Source organism: Cebus imitator, unplaced genomic scaffold (genome assembly GCF_001604975.1).
Source record: "Cebus imitator isolate Cc_AM_T3 unplaced genomic scaffold, Cebus_imitator-1.0 Scaffold76, whole genome shotgun sequence".
Classification (NCBI taxonomy): domain Eukaryota; kingdom Metazoa; phylum Chordata; class Mammalia; order Primates; family Cebidae; genus Cebus; species Cebus imitator.
The window spans coordinates 1,845,961-1,865,771 of NW_016107391.1; the positions used below are offsets into that span (position 1 = coordinate 1,845,961).

At 48.3% G+C, this 19,811-nt stretch overlaps 1 protein-coding gene across 5 annotated transcripts; it reads left to right on the forward strand.

The window, feature by feature from the left end:
* The first annotated feature begins 964 nt into the window (after positions 1-964).
* On the forward strand, positions 965-17,046 carry DELE1 (DAP3 binding cell death enhancer 1). Of its 5 annotated transcripts, none has more exons than XM_037739892.1 (13): positions 970-1,174; positions 1,792-1,906; positions 2,002-2,119; positions 4,801-4,948; positions 6,633-6,797; positions 7,038-7,144; positions 7,247-7,343; positions 10,496-10,638; positions 11,490-11,648; positions 11,744-11,836; positions 14,115-14,274; positions 15,115-15,354; positions 16,410-17,046. In XM_037739892.1, the coding sequence occupies exons 1-12, from the start codon at positions 1,144-1,146 to the stop codon at positions 15,351-15,353; spliced, it is 1,575 nt and encodes a 524-aa protein (XP_037595820.1). In that variant the 5' UTR covers positions 970-1,143; the 3' UTR covers position 15,354; positions 16,410-17,046. The 5 variants fall into 5 exon arrangements, with proteins under 5 accessions (XP_017387753.1, XP_017387754.1, XP_037595820.1 ...); XM_017532263.2 differs by having other exon boundaries at positions 7,059-7,144; positions 16,458-17,046; XM_017532261.2 differs by having other exon boundaries at positions 971-1,174; positions 16,458-17,046.
* Positions 17,047-19,811: the final 2,765 nt, after the last annotated feature.

Consider the following 19,811-nt stretch of genomic DNA (forward strand, 5'->3'; position numbering starts at 1 on the left):
CGGAGGCTGAGGCAAGAGAATCGCTTGAACTCGGTAGGTGGAGGTTGCAGGGAGCCAAGATCGCACCATTGCATTCCAGCCTGGACGACAGAGCTAGTATCCGTATCCAAATAAAAAGTTGTTTAACAAATTGATACAACTTTCAGGCCATATGCCTGGGTCTAAAAGCAGGTGTCCCCGGTACACTTTTACCCCAGCTAGAGACTTCCACCCATCTTAAAGTCACATACCCGGAGGAAGAGGATAGGGAGGAAATCTAAACACCTTACACTTGAATGTGAGCTCCGTTATTTCACGGATTCAAGTCTGGTGAAAGAGGGACTATTCTTTTCCACAAAAGAACAAACACACAGATAACATCTGCCACGTCTGAAGACCGGGGTTCTAACAGGGCGCGGAGGTGTCTCAGGTATTTTGAAAGGAGCTACCCAAGAACCCCAGCCTGTCAGGCCAATCATTCCATCTGACCCTATTTGGCGCGGATTGGGGCCCGGACAAGGTAAGGGGTTGGCATGAAGCTGCACAGTGAGACAAAGCTGGGCCGGAGCTAGAAGCTAGAATCAAAGCCTTGCCCTGCGCGGTTTCTCGTCGCCTATGCAGTCGGGCCCTGCCCTGGCATCTCCAGGCAGGTGGCCTTGGATGGAAGCTCGGCCTACTGGCTTCTTTTGTTGGACCCCGGGGCTCCTCTCCTCTGCCACGGAGCTTGGTTACTCCCATCTCCTCAAGCCTAGGGCCTGGGGAAGCCTTTCCTCGTTCGCGGCCTCAGCCTCTGCAAGGTCCTCTTGGCCCCCCGAAGCCGCTCCAGCCCTGCTTCTCAACGGTCACGCTTCCGAGCGGCTCGCTTTGCCACCTGCAGTCTCCAGCCTCTGCGTGGCAACGCCAAGGACCTCCCCCACGGAAGGCTGGGCCCACATCCCCATGCCCTTGCCGCACGTCACCTCCACTCTGGCCCGGAATACGCCTCCTCCCTGCACTTCCTCTCGGCAGCGCAGTCTTTCCGGCCAGGCTCCCCTCTAATTGGCCGGCTCAGAACTTCCTCGGGGACTTGGCCACTCGGGGGCAACGCGGCGGCCTCTCTAGCCGCTGTCCCGAAGTTCGGTCTCGCCCTTTCGGCTGCGAGCTCTTTATGGTGCCGGCAGCGACATGTGGCGCCTCCCGGGACTTCTGGGCCGAGGTAAGGGGCGTCCGAGCAGCGAGCACCACTCGGGGCCGAGGAGATCGAACTGAATTGGTTGCTGGCCAGAGTAAACAGCCAAAGCGATTGGGGGCGGGGTTAGAGCTATGGAAGGCGGGGCCTGAAAGGGGGCGGGGAAGTCAAGGGCTGTTGGAATTTGAGATGTGGGTGGGCCTAGCCAGAAGAGGGTGGAGTCCAAGGAGATGGGTGGGACTATTGGGAGGGTGAGGAGTCCAATGGCAGGGGATGGAGGAATTACAGACGATTAGGGGCCAATGGAGTAGGCATAGCCAGTGGAGAGAGGAGAGGTTTAGAGACAAAGCGCCCCAAACATTATTGAGAGTATGTGTATAAACGTCTAGTCATCTTACAACAGTGGTTGGCAGCCACAGGAGAGCAGCTGAATCACATGGACGTTTTTTAAAAAGTGGATGCTTTACTCTGAGAAATCTTAGTTTATTGGTTCTGGGGTTCTAGAACCAATTGGTTCTGGTGCTAGAATTTGTAGTAGACAAAAGATTCTCATGTGTATCCGTGTTTAAAAACCTCTGCTGAGGCAGATGACAGTGATTCCTGGGTTTTTGTTGAGATATCTGAGTTTTGGTTGTTCTTTGCAGCTCTTCCCCGTACGCTGGGACCTAGCCTCTGGAGGGTGACTCCCAAGTTCACCAGCCCAGATGGGCCTCAGACTACCTCCTCCACCTTGCTGGTTCCTGTGCCTAACCTTGACAGGTAAGATACTGCCATATTGCCACTCATTTCCTCCCCTGGTCTCCCTTTGGTCCTACTTTGTAGAGAATTTGACAGCCTTCTATTGCATCATCTAGGTCGGGTCCCCAAGGCCCAGGTAGGAGCAGGGGCCCAAGGTCCCATGGATGGAAGGATGCCTTCCAGTGGATGTCTGCCCGTGTCTCCCCGAACACCCTACGGGATGCCATATCATGGGTAAGGTATCCCCAGTCCTGTCCTTGGCCTTCAATGTAGATGAGAATGATCCTGCATAGGTGTATAGTCTTAACCTGAAAACGAGGGCTAGGGAATAACTGTGTCCATTTAACAAGTAACCCATGGCATTGGAGCATATTCAAGGAGATATTGCCATTTCCTCCAGCCCACCATGTATATTTTCCTCATTTCATTCAGTAAACATTTATTTAACACCTTCTTTGGGCCAGGCATTTTTGCTAGGTACTAGGGACATAGCAGAGAACAAGATAGATATATTCTTGCTTTCATGGATCTTACAATAAATAATAATACATAGCATTATTTATTAATGTAAAGTATTATACATTGCATTATCTTGTATAATCCTTACGAAAATCTTACAAAGGAAATATCACCTTTATTTTACAGATGAGGAAACTCAGGCTTTGAAATATTAGGTAACATGCTTAGAGACTCACACCTATTAAGCAGAGGAGCCAGATTTAACTCTGAAGTTCACGTTCTACTGCTTGGTTTCTGTATCTAATACAGAGCCTAGCCCATAATAGTTGTTCAGTAAATATTTGTTGAATCTGATCTATAAGGTCAGATTCTTAGTAATGAACACTAAGTCTCATAGGGCAGAATCTTTTGCTTTTCAGGCAAAATTCTAGGTAAAAGTTCTGCTTATAAGATCTTCTGAATGAAGTTGACACACATATCGCTCTCATGTCTGTCACAGCCTATCCCTGCTGCTTTCATGCTGTGTACTTTGGACAAATGACTTGACCTCTGTGAGCCTTGACTTTCTCATCTGTAAATTGGTGTCATCAGCACAGCTGAGCCTCAGATGTCTCCACGACAGGGTTACCTCTCTCTGGGGACCTGTGGACTAAGGTCATATCATACCCTGAAGGGAGGAACATTTTCCCATATTGCCAAAGATGATCTGAGCTCTAAGGCTGTCCCACAGTAAGAAGTAGGAAGAGGGCCTGGATTCCAGAAGTCCTAATGCCATCCCTGTGCTCTGACACTACTGTTCATATGAAAGCGTCTGCACACAAGCTGTCCCCAGTGCCACAGATATGTGTCTCTGTTCTTCACAATACTGGTGCCTTTTCTTCTGGCTTTAGCTCACAAATCACCTCCACAGAGAGGCTCTCCCTGACTCCTTGTCTTGTCACAACCCCTCTTATGCTCTGCGTAACTCCGATTTGTTTCCTTCTTGGCATTTAGCATCAGTAGTAGTTGTTGTATTTATTTCTCTCTGTACTTGTGTTTTTTCTTTTTAAACACAAGATATAAACTTCATGAGGGCAGAAACTATGTCTGTCTTACTTGCTATTGTATGCAGTGCCTGTTGCAACAAGTACCTTGGTGGACCTTTGTGTTTTTTTAGGAGTACAGTGCACAGTCTTGGCTCACTGCAACTTCTACCTCCCAGGTTCAGGCAATTTTTATGCTTCAGACTCCTGAGTAGCTGGGATTACAGATGTGTGCCACCATGCCTGGCTAATTCTTGTATTTTTAGTAGAGTTTTTAACCTTCTACTTTCAACATAGAGATTCTCCATGTTGGCCAATCTTGAACTCTTGGCCTCAAGTGATCTGCCTGCCTCAGCCTCCCAAAGTGCTGGGATTAAAGGCATGAGCCACTGTGCCCGACCCTGGGTCAACCTTCTTAAGCATAACACAAAGAGTGACAGGGTCACTGTGCCTGACCCTGGGTCAACCTTCTTAAGCATAACACAAAGAGAGACAGGGTAAACTAAGCAGTCTCTGGGATAAGAGCTAGCTCAGGTCTCCTGCAGACCTGTGAGAGAAGAAACATCTTTACAAAGCTTATACCTGGAGATGTGTGTGTGCTGGGGTGATTGATTGGGGTAATGGGAGCTGGTAGAAGGAGGGGTTGTACAAGACTGGAAAGAGAGCCTAACGGGAACTCTGACCTGTTGCTATATTTGCAACTAGGTGCCAACCTACCCCATTATCTTTTTTTTTTTTTTTTTTTTGATATGGAGTCTCATTGTCACCCAGGCTGGAAGTACGATAGTGCAATCTCTGCTCACTGCAACATCCACCTAATGGATTCAAGCGATTCTTCTGCCTCAGCCTCCTGAGTAGCTGGGATTACAGGCGCCCGCCACCACACCTGGCTAATTTTTTGTATTTTTTAACAGAGACAGGGTTTTACGATATTGGCCAGGCTGGTCTCAAACTCCTGACCTCAGGTGATCCACCCACCTTGGTTTCCCAGAGTGTTGGGATTACAGGTGTGAGCCACCATGCCCAGCCTACCCCATTATCTTTTTGCTGGCGTAGTCTTTGCTTATTTAGTCACTCGGTCAAGCACTTATTTCCACTTATTCAATTTGTACTTGTATCTCATCCCTACTGTATCTTAGCACACTGTGCTGTACTTGGGCACCAGAGATACATTGATGAGTAAAACATACACGGTCCCTGCCCAGGTTGTGCTTATAGACTAACAGGAGAGACAGACCTTAGATAAATAATTCTAGAGATGATTGTTTAGATGCCATTGTGGTCAGGACTCCAGAGAAGTTCTGGTGCTGTGAAAGTCTGTAGCAGAGGAGATGCCCCCCTGGATTTCCTGAGGAAGTGGTGTTTGAGTGTAAGGCTGAGTCTGACGGAGTTGACTGGCGAACGACCGTGTCCTTAATGTGCTGTCTCTCCCAGGGCACTCTGGCTGTGCTGGCCCTGCAGCTGGCAAGGCAGATCCACTTCCATGCATCCCTGCCAGCAGGACCTCGCCGAGTGGAACACTGCTCCTGGCACAGTCCCCTGGGCCGTTTCCTTTCATCTCCCCTGTGTCACCCATGCTCCTGTGAGTTGTCAGTCCTGGGGACAGGAGGGCTGGGCTGGGAGTTTCTCTGGGCCAGGAAGTATCTCTGGACACACCTCAGGAAAAGAGCTGTCAGCAGCTCCTTGCCTTTCCTATCTGAAGTCAGAGGAAGAGAAATTGGGGAAGTTCTATCCACCCAGGGTGTGGGCCACGCCTGCCCCTCAGTGTCTTTCCATTTCCTCCCATCACTTCCAACCGAGGGAGCCCCACAGGTCCAGACCACTTTCGATTCTGGGTGTGGCTTCCTGTCCCACATTCAACCAGTTAGGTTATTCTCTGGTCAGTCACTCAGTCATTCATGAATAAATGAATCTTTATTGAGCACCTATTATGTGCCATGGTACAGAGGCAACATAGCCTAGTGGTTGAAGCTCTAGAGTCAGATTATAAAGGTTCAAGTCCCAAAACTGCTGCATACTAGTCTTTTTTTTTTTTTTTTTTTGAGTCTCACTCTGTCACCCATTTTTTTTAAAAAAAAAAAAAATTTTTTTTTTTTTTTTTTTTTTTTTTTTTTTTTTTGAGACAGAGTCTCACTCTGTCACCCAGGCTGGAGTGCAGTGGCACAGTCCCGGCTCACTGCAACCTCCGCTCCCAGGTTCAAGTGACTGTCCTGCGTTACCCTCTCGAGTAGCTGGAACTACAGGCATCTGCCACCATCCCCAGCTAATTTTATGTTTTTAGTAGAGACAGGATTTCACCATGTTGGCCAAGCTGGTCTCGAACTCCTGACCTCAGTTTGAGATCCACCCACCTTGGCCTCCCAAAGTGCTGGGATTATAGGTGCGAGCCACCGTGCCGGGCTGCACACTAGTCTTATGTCCCTGAACAAGTCACTTTTAACTTCCTTCTGCCTTAGTTTCTTCATCTATAAAATGGGGTAATAATAAAGCCCACCCTATAGGTTTACTGAGAGGACTAAATGAGTTAATACCTATCAAGGACTTAGGGCAGTGCCTGACACATAGTAAATGCGTAGTAATTATTAGTTTAAGCATTAGTTCTTGTCTTTATTGTGATGATAATCATTAGCAATATTACTATCAAAGAAGGTGCTAGGTACTGGGGCTACAACAGTGAGTAAGGTAGATGCCTCCCTGCCACTGAAGAATTCAAGCAGAGGAGTGATTGATGCTTAGGGTGGGAGATCAGCACAAATACAGGCCCCTCTAGACTCCTGTGGAAGGAAGCCAAGGAAGCAGAGAAGGAGGAGTATGAAGGAAGTGTCACAGGAGTTTCCAAATTCTTCCTATGGCCTCTAAAACCTTAGGGAGGACTCAGTCAAGCCCAAGCAGCCTGCACTGATCCTTTTCTGACCTGACCATGTGTTTTTGTTTTGTTTTGTTTTTTTCTTTGAGACAGAGTCTTGCTCTGTCACCTGGGCTGGACTACAATGGCGCGATCTTGGCTCACTGCAACCTCCACCTCCTGGGTTCAAGCAGTTCTCCTGCCTCAGCCTCCCAAGTAGCTGGGATTACAGGCGTATGCCACTGCACCCCACTAATTTTTGTATTTTTAGTACAGATGGGGTTTCACCATGTTGGCCAGGCTGGTCTTGAGCTCCTGACCTCAGGTGATCCACACGCCTCAGCCTCCCAAAGTGCTGGGATTATAGGTGTGAGCCAGTGCACACAGCTCTGACCTGACCACTCTTGCTGGCTCTTTGCAGCACTGCGGCAGCACATCCTCCCCAGCCCTGATGGCCCAGCTCCCAGGCACGCTGGCCTCAGAGAACCCAGGCTTGGCCAGGAAGAAGCCTCAGCTCAGCCCCAGAACCTCTCCTCACACAACTCCTTGAGAGCAGCTCGTCCTCAGGACCCCTCCTCTGAGGAAGGTATGTCCCTTCCTCATGGAATCGGCAGAAGGCAGAGATTGGTGGTGGTGGGGAGCTGGACAGATGGACGTTGGTTGATGCATATTCCCAGAGAAGGGAATTGGCACTCCTGTGAGGTCCCATGCCTTGTGAGGTGATTGAGGGTTATTTCAGTTCCTGGCAAGGGTGCTGGATGGAAAGCCTGGGTAGTCCGGGAGAGATGGAGAAAAGAAGTACAACTTTCTCCTTTGCCCTGGCCGGGTGTCGGCCTTTCCCTTGCAGGTCCCAGTGATTTTGGCTTCCTGCAGGCCAGTAGCAGCATCAAGTCCAAGGCAAAACCAGCCCAGCCTCAGCACGCTGGTGAACAGGTATTATCTAGATTTGGCCACCTGGATCCCCGTAACATTCTGTTGGGCAGGTGGCAATCCCAGTGAACCATCCCTTGATGAGTCTTTATGTTTCTTCCCCAGGAACAAGATAAATCAAAAACTCTTTCCCTCGAGGAGGCTGTGACTTCCATTCAGCAGCTCTTCCAGCTCAGTGTTTCCATCGCTTTCAACTTCCTGGGTAACCAAATGGACCCTGCATCAAGGCAGGAGGGTGGGAAAATGAAAAGGGTATGGGGTGGGTCAGATAGAGTCAGGATAGAGAGTGGCTTAAACAAGGGAGATTTTATGTTCTCCCAGGTAGGTAGACCAAATCTGGCATGGTGGCTCAGTGATGGCAGGGACCCATTCTTATGCAAATGTGTCCTGGCGTTCTTAAAACTGGCTCCCATCTTGAGGCAGAGTTTGGCAATTCCAGCTACTACCCGCCTGTCCATATTCTAGCCAGCTAGGAGGGGCAAGGTAGGGAAGCTAAAGGATCACTTCTTCCCTTTAATCTAGATGTTGCACAAATCCTTGTCCAGAATGTAGGCACATGGCCACACCTCGCCATAGAGGATCCTGCCAAGTTACTATGTATGAAGGAGAAAATAAATCTTGGAGGGCACTTAGCATCCTCTGCCACACTTAGGAATGAACAGGCTCCTGAGGTTTGTAGCAGATTCTCAATGTGTGAACAGGAACATTTTCCCCTCATCTGAGGACTCCACATGCCCTTTCACCATTTGTCCTGGTCTCTGCAGTGACTTGGCTTGTTTCAGGCCTTCTAATGTGGAGACTCAGACTCCCCACAGCACCTATTGAGGTCTAGTGGGCAGATAGGCAAGAGGCTGGGATTCATTTGCAACAAATTTATTGAGCATTTACCTTTTGCTAGGTCCTATTTTAGGTACTGGGGATACAGTGATTTGCAAGAAGAAGTCCCTATTCTCAGGGAGCAGAAAAACAATAATTAAGAAACAAATAAAAAGAATCTCAGACGCTGATAAATGTTATGAAGAAAATAGAACAAGGGAATGTGTTAGTGACTTGAGCAAGGAGCAGTTTTTGATTTAGAAGTCCTCTCTGAGCAGAAGACCTTTGATCTAAGAGCCGTCACAAAAACAGCCACTTGTGTTTCAATCTGGAGAAAGAGCTTTCCACGTGACAGGAACAGTAAGTGCATAAGTCCTGAGGCAGGATTGGATTTTGCTTGCTAAAGGAACAAAAGAAAGGTGAGTGTGGCTGGAGCTTCGAGATCTTGGGAAGGGTGGAAGGAGATGAAGCCAGAACAGCAGGCAGGAGTCAGGTCAGGTGAGGTCTTCTGAGCCACAGTAGAGTATGGATTTTCTAAGTGAGACAGGAAGTCTTTGGAGGACTTTAAGCGGGAGCAGGAAAGGGGACAGTCACATGATCTGATGTACTTTTCCAAAGATCTCTTTGGCTGCCATGTAGACAGACATGGATTGTAGGGTTGCTAGAGGGGTAACAGGAGACCAGGTAGGTGCTGTTAGTGACAGCTCAACAAAACACGTCAGTGGCATGCTCTAGGTTAGAGAAAGGAAAGAGCAACAAGAGTAGATGGATCTGGGTATATTAAGGAGCCAGGTGGGAAACAGGATGATAGTGGGATCCTTTGCACTCTTGAATCTTCTCCCCAAGGGCAGAGGGCTCTGTCAACCCGGGACAGTGAGTTTTCAGGCAGCAGGGAGGCAACTTTATTTAATTCACTGCTGGCTGAATGGAACCTGGTTTCTCCCTCATTAGCTTTATGTGATTTTGATGGGCAAAGAGTCTCTTCTTGGAATTTTCTTGCCCATCCCTTCATTCATATATTCATTTATTCAGCAAGTGCTTGGCACAGTGGCAGAACACAAAAGGAGCATAAGCCATAATCATGTTTTGCATTTGTATGGTACCTTCCACCCTAGGCAAAGTTATTTCTTCTACATTTCTTTTTCTGCTCTGCCTCCAGGATTTTACAGTCTAATTGAGGAGACAGGATTTGCACTTTTGAAACGGTTTAGAAAAAGGTTTGGTATATTAAGTAAGTGCCAAAAAAGTGTTTAAAGGCTGAGTGTGGGCTGAAGGTTCTAGAGCAGACACAGGATGGGACCTTTGATGGTGGAGGTGGAAAGAGATCTCAGGCAGGAGGGGCAGATGGAGCAAAGGCTTTGAGTTGAGAACTGGCTGTGACCTGATCCTTTACTGTTTCCTTTTTGTTTGGGCAATGAAAGAACATGGGCTTTGGAGTTGGAAGTGCCTGCATTCAGGTCTTGATGCTGCTGGATTACTGCTCCCAATTTCTTCATGAAACAAGATTAATGGTATCACTTGTATCAGTTAGGGTTTGTTGGTTATGAACAACCTAAACCCACTCTGGCTAATTTAAGCACAAAAGGAATCTATTGGGATCTATTGACCTGCCAAGCCTCAGAAAGGACAGGAATCAGGGAAGCTCCAGAGACCCAAGAGGCAGCCGCTGATAGACAGTATCTTCAGAGTGCTGCTGTCAGAATAAACCTACAAGGACCGTTTTCTTTCCTTGTCCCAACCAGATCAAGGTTCAGATTCCTAAGAAAAAATCTCTGTGGTTGGCAAGAACGCAAGCACATTGGCAGCACTAGGGGAGGGGTTGTTCCCAACAGGAAATCTGGATGCTATTACCAAGAGAAGGAGGAATGATTTATAGTAGGGCAGAACCTGTTGCTGGCTATGGCAAACCAGTGAAATATTCGGAGGATGGAAATATATGCAAAGGGCCGAGTGTAGTAGCTCATGCCTGTAATCCCAGCTACTTGGAAGGCTGAAGCAGGAGAATCACTTGAACCCAGGAGGTGGAGGTTGCAGTGAGCCAAGATTGCACCACTGTACTCCAGCCTGGGCAACAGAGCTGGACTCCATCTCAAAACCAAAAAAAAGGCCAGGTGTGGTGGCTCACACATGTAATCCCAGCACTTTGGGAGGTGGAGGTGGGTGGAACACAAGGTCAGGAGTTCAAGAACAGCCTGGCCAAGATGATGAAACCCCGTCTCTCCTAAAAATACAAAAATTAGCCAGGCGTGGTGGCAGGCGCCTGTAACCCCAGCTAGTTGGGAGGCGGAGGCAGGGAATTGCTTGATCCCAGGAGGCAGAGGTTTCAGTGAGCCAAGATGGCGCCATTGCACTCCAGCCTCAGCAACAGAGCAAGACTCTGTCTCGAAAAAAAAGAAAGAAAGAAATATATGCAAAGTGTCTGGCACAAAAGAAGGAAAGGGAGGAGGATCAGATGAGGAGTCTGTAGGTACCTGGCTGAGGGTGTGGGGAAGTTCTCTGAGGAAGCTATGAGTGTTTGTGCCCTGTGCCTTCTTATAGGGACAGAGAACATGAAGAGTGGTGACTACAAGGCAGCCTTTTCTTACTTCCAGAAAGCTGCAGCCCGCGGCTACAGCAAAGCGCAGTACAACACGGGCTTGTGTCATGAGCATGGCAGAGGCACCCCCAGGGACATTAGCAAGGTATTCCCCTGCCCCCAAGCCCGTTCCCTGTGCTGGGCTGCTGAGAGCGATGTCTAGAAATGAGCAATGGGCAGGGAAGGGGGAAAGTTTGGCTTCTTTTCCCCACTGGGTTGTAGCCCAGCTGCGAAAGAAAAATAAGAAAGAAGCTGCTAACTTCCAGGAACTTAGACTCAAACATCAGGGAGGGCAGGGATTTTGCCTTTCTTCTTTGCAAGTGTATTCTCAGCTTAGAAATAGTAACTTGATGAATGGATTAATTAATTTTTTTAAGGTAGGATAAGAACACAAAGAGGTTATATATAAGAATGTATTTCTTAAAGTTGTATGTGAAGGCAAAAAAAAAAAACCTGAAATTTTCTTCAATAGAAAACTGGTTAATTACATCTATTTGGGCCTTAAAATGATGTGCTAGATCTATATTGTCAGGGAAAGACATTCATGGTGTATCATTAAAGTTAAAAAATAGGTTATAAAGTAGTGTAGTATGATCTAAGTCTCTCTCTCTCTCTTTGCCCCCCATACACACACACACACACACACACACACACGTGTGTACAAATGCATAGATGTCTAAAATGTATGTGTGTGAGTATGTATAACACATGTGGGAAGATATTTGTAAGGCTGAACACTAACATTTTAAGCAAGAATGATCTTTAGGAGGCTGAATTTCTTGGGATTTTATGTTTCTATTTTTGGTTTATATTTTTAAATTCTGGCTTATCTGAATTTTCTGACTACTCTATAATTATTATATATTACTTAATTAAAATAATTTTTAAAAATTTCACTGAAAGAAAAAGATGCTTACAGAGTTACCAGCTGACTGGGTGTTTCTCCCTTTGCCTCAGGCGGTCCTTTATTATCAACTGGCTGCCAGCCAGGGCCACAGCCTGGCTCAGTACCGCTATGCCAGGTGCCTACTACGAGACCCAGCCCCTTCGTGGGACCCTGAGCGGCAGAGGGCAGTGTCCATGCTGAAGCAGGCTGCAGACTCAGGCTTGAGAGAGGCGAGTACCATTGGCAGGGTCTGTTGAAGGTCTCTGGGGCCTGTGGAGCCTGAAACTGACCAAGATGCCTTTTTTTCCTTCCTCCTTGACCACAGGCCCAAGCCTTCCTCGGGGTGCTTTTCACCAAGGAGCCCTACCTGGATGAGCAGAGAGCTGTGAAATATCTTTGGCTTGCAGCCAACAATGGGGTATGAGATCTCTAGTATGCAAGCATGTTGGGGATGAAGCCTGATAAGAGAAGGGATTTTGGAACGGGTACTGAGTTCTGTGCGTAGGAGATTGTTTGATAGGAGCTTTGGGCTAGCTTCAAGCCTTAGCTCTCGCTGACTTACTGTGTGACCCTTGGGCAGTTGCAGGAGTGCGCTGGAGCTGGCTTACATCAGGCTGTGAGAGCTGCGTCCAGCTTAAAATCTGCGATGGTGGGAATATTTGCACCACAGAAATTGCTGAATGCCACGAAGCAGCACTTTTTCCCTGCTAGAGAGCCAGTTGCTCAACATTTACCAGCACATTATTGGGCCTGGTCACTTCATGATTGAAACCTATTTCCTCGTCTTTAAAATCAGCATAATACTGTTTGCCTTACCTGTCCACTATTTCACAGGGTTGTTGTGAGGATCAAAATCTAACTGAGATTACAGGTGTGAGAATGCTGTGTAACCTGTACACATGAAAAATGCATCATTTCAAGTGATGGTAACCCAGGGAAATCAGAAGATACATCAGGTGGAGGCAGTAAACAGCGAACACTGCTCAGCCTGGGGTGGGTGGGCATGTCTGGTTGTCTGTGAACTGGGGGCACTGGCATTCAGACAATTGAGATGTGTTCCATGAAGCGTTAGTTCCATGAGATGTTTATAAGTCATGAGAGGAAAAAAATGGTTAGGTGGGTTTGGGAAATACTGAGTTAAACAGTTGTTGTTAATGTTGGAAGTCTCAAAGCTTTATGTCACTGTAGATCATCGAAAAGGCCATCTGTGGTTTTCTGTATTCCTCAAATGTATTTAACCAGTGTATCTTTTGAGTTGCATCTTGACGGACTAGGAGTCGTGGATTAAATCAAGCAATATATGTGTGTACCATGATGTCCCTACATAGGGGACTGCTGCTTCCTTTGTTTTCTGGCTAACACACTGATAGCTTCATTGAACTCCTGGGCATCAGAATGCTTTTCCTTGTCTACGCTGTTGCCCAAAGTATCTGCAGTAGTTGTCAAAAGGGGACCAATGTCACCAACCAATATCCAGAGCTGTACCTACCTTACCTTGAAAGAGTCCCACAGAGCCTTTCAAAGTTGGGCAGATCTGCACATCCATATGCAGGGCAAGCCTGTGGGCATGCTGGCCTGCTTTAATCAGACCAGCATGCTAGCAGGAAAAGTGCACAAAAGGATATCTGTCAACAATTTTATATGTGACACTGTCTTGGGACTCAGACCTAACACTTTTCCGCCCCACAGGGAATTGTGTCTTCCTGGGTTTGTACTGAGCAGCGTTGCAGGGGTGGTGGTTTGGCCTTACATGTGTCCAATGCTGTGTTGGAACCTGGCCTGTAGGCATAAGTCTGCCGTATTTATTGGAGGGACTTTGCCCTGTGTGTTATAGAAGTGGGGGCAGAATGTGTAGACAACTCTTCCAGAAATTTGACCATGGTGGGTAGAAGAGAAATGGGACCACAATTGGAAGTCAATAGTGTTTTGTTTTGTTTCTTTAAATTGGGAGAGCAAATATGATTCATATAGTGCATGTAAGCCCTTTTCATATAGCATATTTAATTCTTGCAACAACCTAATAAGGTAGGTGCTTTTAGTATCCCATTTTATAGGTGAGGAAACTGAGGCACCAAGAGGTAGAGTCATGTGCCTGAGTTAACACGGCTGGGAAGTGGTAGAGCCGTGACGGAAGCGTAGACTGCCTGGCTGTGTAGCTGGACACCCGGCCTCTACCTGATCCTGAGCATAGCTCTCAGTGAGAGGAGAAAGGATCCAGAGCCAGGGCAAAGAGCATAGCTCTTTAAAGGAGAAAATCTGCTTTTTTTGGTCAGCCCTTCCAGGCAGAGATTCAGGAAGGCACAGGGTTTTTGGGAAGGTGAGTCTCCACCCTTGCCTCCTTGCTGTTTCAGGGCAACGTAGGAGCCCGACTCCCAGGTTTCCTGTAACTGGGCTGAGTGTTTCCTATAGCCTTCCTTGTACATGCTTTCAGCCAGCCTGTGCAAGACAAGCCTCCACACTGCCCTGGCTGGAATCTGCCCCGGTGGAGGGATCCCCTTCTCCTTTGTATTGGGCGAGCTCTGAGCCTCTGGCAGTTCGTAGTGGAGATCCCTTGCTATGGGGTGGGCCAGGGCTCGGCCTTGACCCTGCATGGATGAAGTCCCAGCATGCCTGACTTTACTTTCCTCCTGCCTTAGCATTTCAGTTCCTCAGTCCTGCGTGTGTGTATCTGTTTATCTGTCCATTTTCTCCCTTAGGACTCACAGAGCAGGTACCACTTAGGAATTTGCTACGAGAGAGGCCTTGGTGTGCAGAGGAATCTGGGAGAGGCCTTGAGATGTTACCAGCAGTCGGCAGCTCTGGGAAATGAGGCCGCCCAGGAGAGGCTGCGAGCCCTGTTTTCCACGGAGGCTGCAGGTACAGACCCAAGTCCAGGCCAACGGGTCGCTTCCCTAAGCTCAGTACCCTGTGACAGAATAGTATGTGGCAGTAGTCTCTGGTCTCCTTGTCGTTTCCAACCCCGGTGGTGGCTAAGAGCACAGCTTTTGCAGTCAGAAAAATCTGAGTTGGTTTTTTTTTGAAACAGAGTTTCACTCTTGTTGCCCAGGCTGGAGAGCAATGGCGCGATCTCTGCTCACTGCAACCTCTACCTCCCAGGTTCAAGCAATTCTCCTGCCCCAGCCTCTGGAGTAGTTGGGATTACAGGCTCCCACCACAATGCTCAGCTAATTTTTTATATTTGTAATAGAGACAGTATTTTGCCATGTTGGCCAGGCTGGTCTCAAACTCCTGACCTCAGGTGATCCATCCGCCTCGGCCTCCCAAAGTGCTGAGATTACAGACATGAGCCACCGCTACCAGCCATACCTGAGTTTTAACCCCCACTGTCACTGAACTTAGACTCCATGGCTTTGCGCCTCAGTTTCTTTATCTCTAAAAATAAAGGCAGTGGTAAAACCTAACTCACTAGGTTGCCATAAGGATTAAATGAGACGACTCTAAGGGGCTTAGCACAGCCAGACAGCACAGTAGGTACTGAGCAAATGGTAGCTGTTCTGATGCTTTTATAGGAGAGACAATATCCCAAGGTTGTCTGAGTTACCTTTTAGGGCTCTGAGAGCCCTGCTCACTCATGAGTCACTGGGGTTGGGAGTTAACGATGCCTGGGGAACCAAGCCTTTGAAGAAGTCCTGGCGGCAAAGTAGGAGTCCAGGAATATACAGCATGAGTAATGGCTGCTCTCACCTCTTCTTATAGCCCCGGGGCCCAGCGACCTGACAGTTACAGGACTGAAGTCTTTCTCCAGCCCCTCCCTCTGCAGCCTGAACACCCTGCTGGCAGGAACCACATGCCTACCACATGCCTCGAGCACAGGGAACCTTGGCCTCCTCTGCAGAAGTCGGCATTTCAGAGGCAGCCCGGAAGCCCCCAGCAGGGCTATCCCCCCACACCCCCGCCCACTGGAAAGGAGCGTCATCAGACTAGGTTTTGGCTAAGGTGAGATGAAACATAGTCACTGGTGCCTCTTAGGGGCCAGAGGGGGCGGGAGGTTGGATAACAAAAATAGAGCGTCAGCAGCCCTTTCCAGGTAGAAATTCCAGCTAGAGTTCAGGTTCTCAAGCAATTTCAGGTACATGCTAGTAAGTAACTGATCGTTCCCCCCACTTGGTAGCCTCACAGATGAGCCTTGGATGCGTTCACAGTCATTTCTGGTCTGTGCACCAAAGGATGCATTCAGTGACCTATGAAGAACCCTGCTGGAGGGTCCACAGACCCTGGTGCTCACCTTAGCCTTTGTGTGTGAGCAAATCACTCACCTTCTCCCTTCCTGTGCCTCAGTTTTCTCACACTTAAACCAGTACCACTCTTTGCCAATGTTTGATGTGTGTACCCTTGGTTCACAGGAAGATTTTTGGTGGCATTCAAGTTAATATTTTCTATTTCAGTAGTTATATATTTAACATATAATATAAAAGTATGACTAGCATATTGATCTGCAGTTTGACAGATGTTCTGTCTAGGATAAAGCTAACTTCTAAAAAAAGTGAATCAGGGCCAGGCGAGGTGGCTTGCACCTGTGTTCCCAGCACTTTGGGAGGCCGAGACAGGCGGGACACCTGAAGTCGGGGGTTCAAGACCAGCCTGACCAACATAGAGAAACCCTGTCTCTACTAAAAATACAGAATTAGCTAGGTGTTATGGCACATGCCTGTAGTCCCAGCCACTCGGGAAGCTGAGGCAGGAGAATAGCTTGAACCCAGGAGGTGGAGGTTGCAGTGAGCTGAGATTGTGCCATTGCACTCCAGCGTTGGCAACAAGAGCGAAACTCCATCTCCAAAAAAAAAAAAAAAAAGTGAATCAGTTTAAAGAAAAACATAGCATAAAAGGGAGCACAGATCCAGAGAGGTGGCAAAAATCATAGGGGTGGTTCCGTGAGTGGCTGACACTTAGGAAACACTGAATCAGGCCATCCTTGAGACTAGCTCCACGATTCACCTCTATGCATCCCCCGTGGGCTCATAATTGTTTTCATTTCACCTTTGATTTGGAAGGAAGAAGTTTCTCGCCCAAGTGCCTGGATGTGTCTGCTTGACTTTCAGAACTTCTCACTCAGCCCTAAAGATGGAACCTGTGGGTTCTCAGATATATATCACAATTTGAGTCCTGAAGAAGAGGCCAGTTACCCACTCACCTTCCCCCAAACCCTATGCACCTGCGCCAGCACAGTCAAGAAGAGGAGGGTGCGTAGACCCAGGTCTGCCTCTGCCACTTGCTTGGCCATGTCACCTTGAAGCAGTTACCTGATTCCCTGTATTGCTTCCTCAGTTGTAGACCAAAGGCAATGGTGTCTGCCCTCCTGCCTTATAAGACAAATGCAAGGGCATTTCACCAGAGAGGACCTTGGTACTCACTTTGGCCCTGGAGGCCGTGATGCCCATGGGTGCGTGGCTTTATGAGTCGCCAAGCCAGGATGAGGTTACCTGGGTCTCCTGACTCCAGGGTTCTTGTCTGTCAGTTCACACTGCAATTTTATGTGAAAGCATTATTACTGTCCTACCCATGGGAGAGTAAATGTAGATGGAGTGCTAGGAGTCTTGAGCTGGAGAGTGTAGATTTTGAGGTCCCCGTTTGGGAAATGTGTGCCAGAAATGTCTGGGTGTTTAATAAAACAGATATTGGATTATCTCATCACTCTTGCCCTGAGTATGTTGGGGAGTGCCAAGGAGATGGGCAGGGGGAGCTGAAAGCTGAGGCTCTGTCCTCATTTCTAAACTCTCCATTAACCAATTTAAAGGATCTTAAAAGCTTCTCCAAGAGAGAGACTTAGGAAAAAAAAGATTTCTGAGTCAACGCTAATGAGTCCAATTACTGAATTTGTGAATAGCTGTTCCCTGGCTTCTGGATGTTAGCCCAAGTTGAAGAGCATAGATGTGGCTGAGGGTGGGGGCTGGGAGGGATAGAGGGCCCACCCCCCACAATCCTGTGACTGAGTGGGAAGAGCGACCAGCTTGGTCAGTTCAAAGGTAAGAAGATTTGAGGGGGGATAGTCATCCACGTTTCCCTCCCTGCTTCCCACCGCACCTCTCTCAACTTCAAATGGTTGTATCACACTTTCTAGCACCTCCCTTTCACCCGGGGAGCCCAGGCGTCCTCTAGCTCCAGCTCCTCACCTGCTCCCTGCCTCCTTTTCAGGGCTGCCCTGCATACTGGCTCACCGCCATTGAACCCTGCACATGGCTGCCTTCCACAGATGGCACTCCTTGGGAGCAGGGACCTTATCTTTGTATTCCAAGGTCCCCAGCACTGAGTGAAAACCCCGTGCAGGGTAGGAAACCTGAGGTCTCAAGCTCAGGGTTTTAAGCTGTGCAGTGCACTAAGCTCTCTGCCAAAAAAGCAAACAAACAAAGGTTTCTGTGGTTAAATAAGTTAATGCTGCACCAGACGTCCCCTTTTTATAGATTCACAATACACATCAGCATATTCGAGGTTCCAAGAAGTCCTCCAATAAAGAACTTGGTTAACCCAATGTTTTCCCTCACTGAGTTGAGCCCAGAGCCTGCTTCCCTACAGATTGCCTTTGAGCCTTCCTGGAGCACCCTCTGCGTGAAATGTCACTGTGTGTCCTCCCGGTGGAGCCCCACTCCCCAGCCTCCTCCTTCTGTTGTCATTTTGGATTTCCTGACTACTTCCTTCTAGCCGTACCCAGGGCCAAGGAGTGGTTCAGTCTGGACACTGGGCATCCTGTGGTGAAGGCCAGATGCAGCCCTCCCTGAGTGGCTCTCCCTCCCCGTCAGTCACTACTGAGCTAAATACTGATTCAATTTGGGATGCCAAAGGTGGGGGGGGCAGGATATTTTTATGCTCTCCAATTTAAAAAGGAAGGGCCTCTCCTGTGGAAAGGGAAGGATGGCAGAGTCATGAGAAAGGTGTTGTCAAGGGACCAAAAGTCGTTGGCTGTTCAGTCACTGCAGTCGATCCAGCCCCAGGGGGATGGGCTTCATTGGCAGACCTGGGGACTGCTGTGCTTTTGCCATTAAAATTCTGCTGCTAATGACTCACCATCAGTGCCCCAGAGGAAGTGTGAAAGAAGGAGAGGGAGGTGGCTCCCATCAGCAGGGCCAGCCTGGGTCAGGATGCTGGGTCACAGCCTGGTGCCCTCACCAATGAGACCTTTGTGTGAAGCTCTGCTGCCTCAGCTTCTCTATCCAGAGATGCTATTTTCTGAGTCCTGACACTGATGGGAAAAAGGCTATTTGGTTCACTTTATCTTTAATGCTAAATATATGTTCAACAAATGAGTGATTATACTCACCCCTGCCCCACCCAATGACCAGCACCAAGCCTACCCAGCACATAGTAGGTACTTTAAATAACTTGAATGAATAATTCTTTATTGCCCCCCACCTTGCTCGCCACCTACACACACGCATACACACACACACACACACACACACACACACACACACACACACGGTTCCCTGTGCTACTTTTGGCACTTAGTAACTGTTCAATAAATACAAAATGTTGCATGTGTGTTTCTGATCATGTCCCACTCCTCCCCCATTGTACCCAAAACTTAGCAGGAATTAGAAAATGCTGATCTTTTTTCTAGGTACACACTATGTGCCAGGCCAAGCCTGTGCTGTCCCTCCTCCTGTCCTCCCTTTTTTGGGATTTGGTTCTCTCCAGAGTTTCAAGGGTAATGGTTGCCATCTCACTCTTATTTCAGCCAGGGAAGAGGTTGGGTCAGCGAGCTGCCACACTGAAGTTGGGTGACAGACAAGGCGCTGCCTGTCAATCTCTGAGCTGCCCCCAGGCTCTGAGCACTGCATTGTACTCCTGGTGCTGGAGAATGGCTGACTATTGATAAAAATGTCCCTCTACGCTTTCCAAATTAAGACGACATTTAAGTGGGTGCTTGCTGGCTCGCCTGCTCCTTCAGTCTCCCAGGGGGCAGAGCCCATCTTGGTGGAAACTGTTTTGAGCATGTCCAAATCTCAGCTTTGACATGTTGGCTGATGTCAAGAAGTTTCTGTAACCTTCCTGTTCAGCACACCCAATTCTGTCACCAGAGACACTGTCTCACTCTGAGCCTGTTATTGGGAAAGGAGCTGGTATCAGCTCGCCAGGAGGGGATACATGATGCAGGAGAGAACACAGTCCCTCACATACATACACCCCCATCCTGATCAAAGTTCAGAACAGGAGCAGCTCTACCCATGAGTTCTCCAGGTGCTGCAGGGAAGGCAGGGCTGAGGGCTGACCTAGAGGACTGTAGTGGTCCCTTATCTTAATTGGGCCCTAAATCTCTGAGAATCTGATCTGGCCAAGTGTGGTGGCTCATGGCTGTAATCCCAGGACTTGGGGAGGCCGAGGTCTCCCTCAATCATGAGGTCTGGAGATTGAGACTAGCCTGGCTAACATGGTGAAACCCCGTCTCTACTAAAAATACA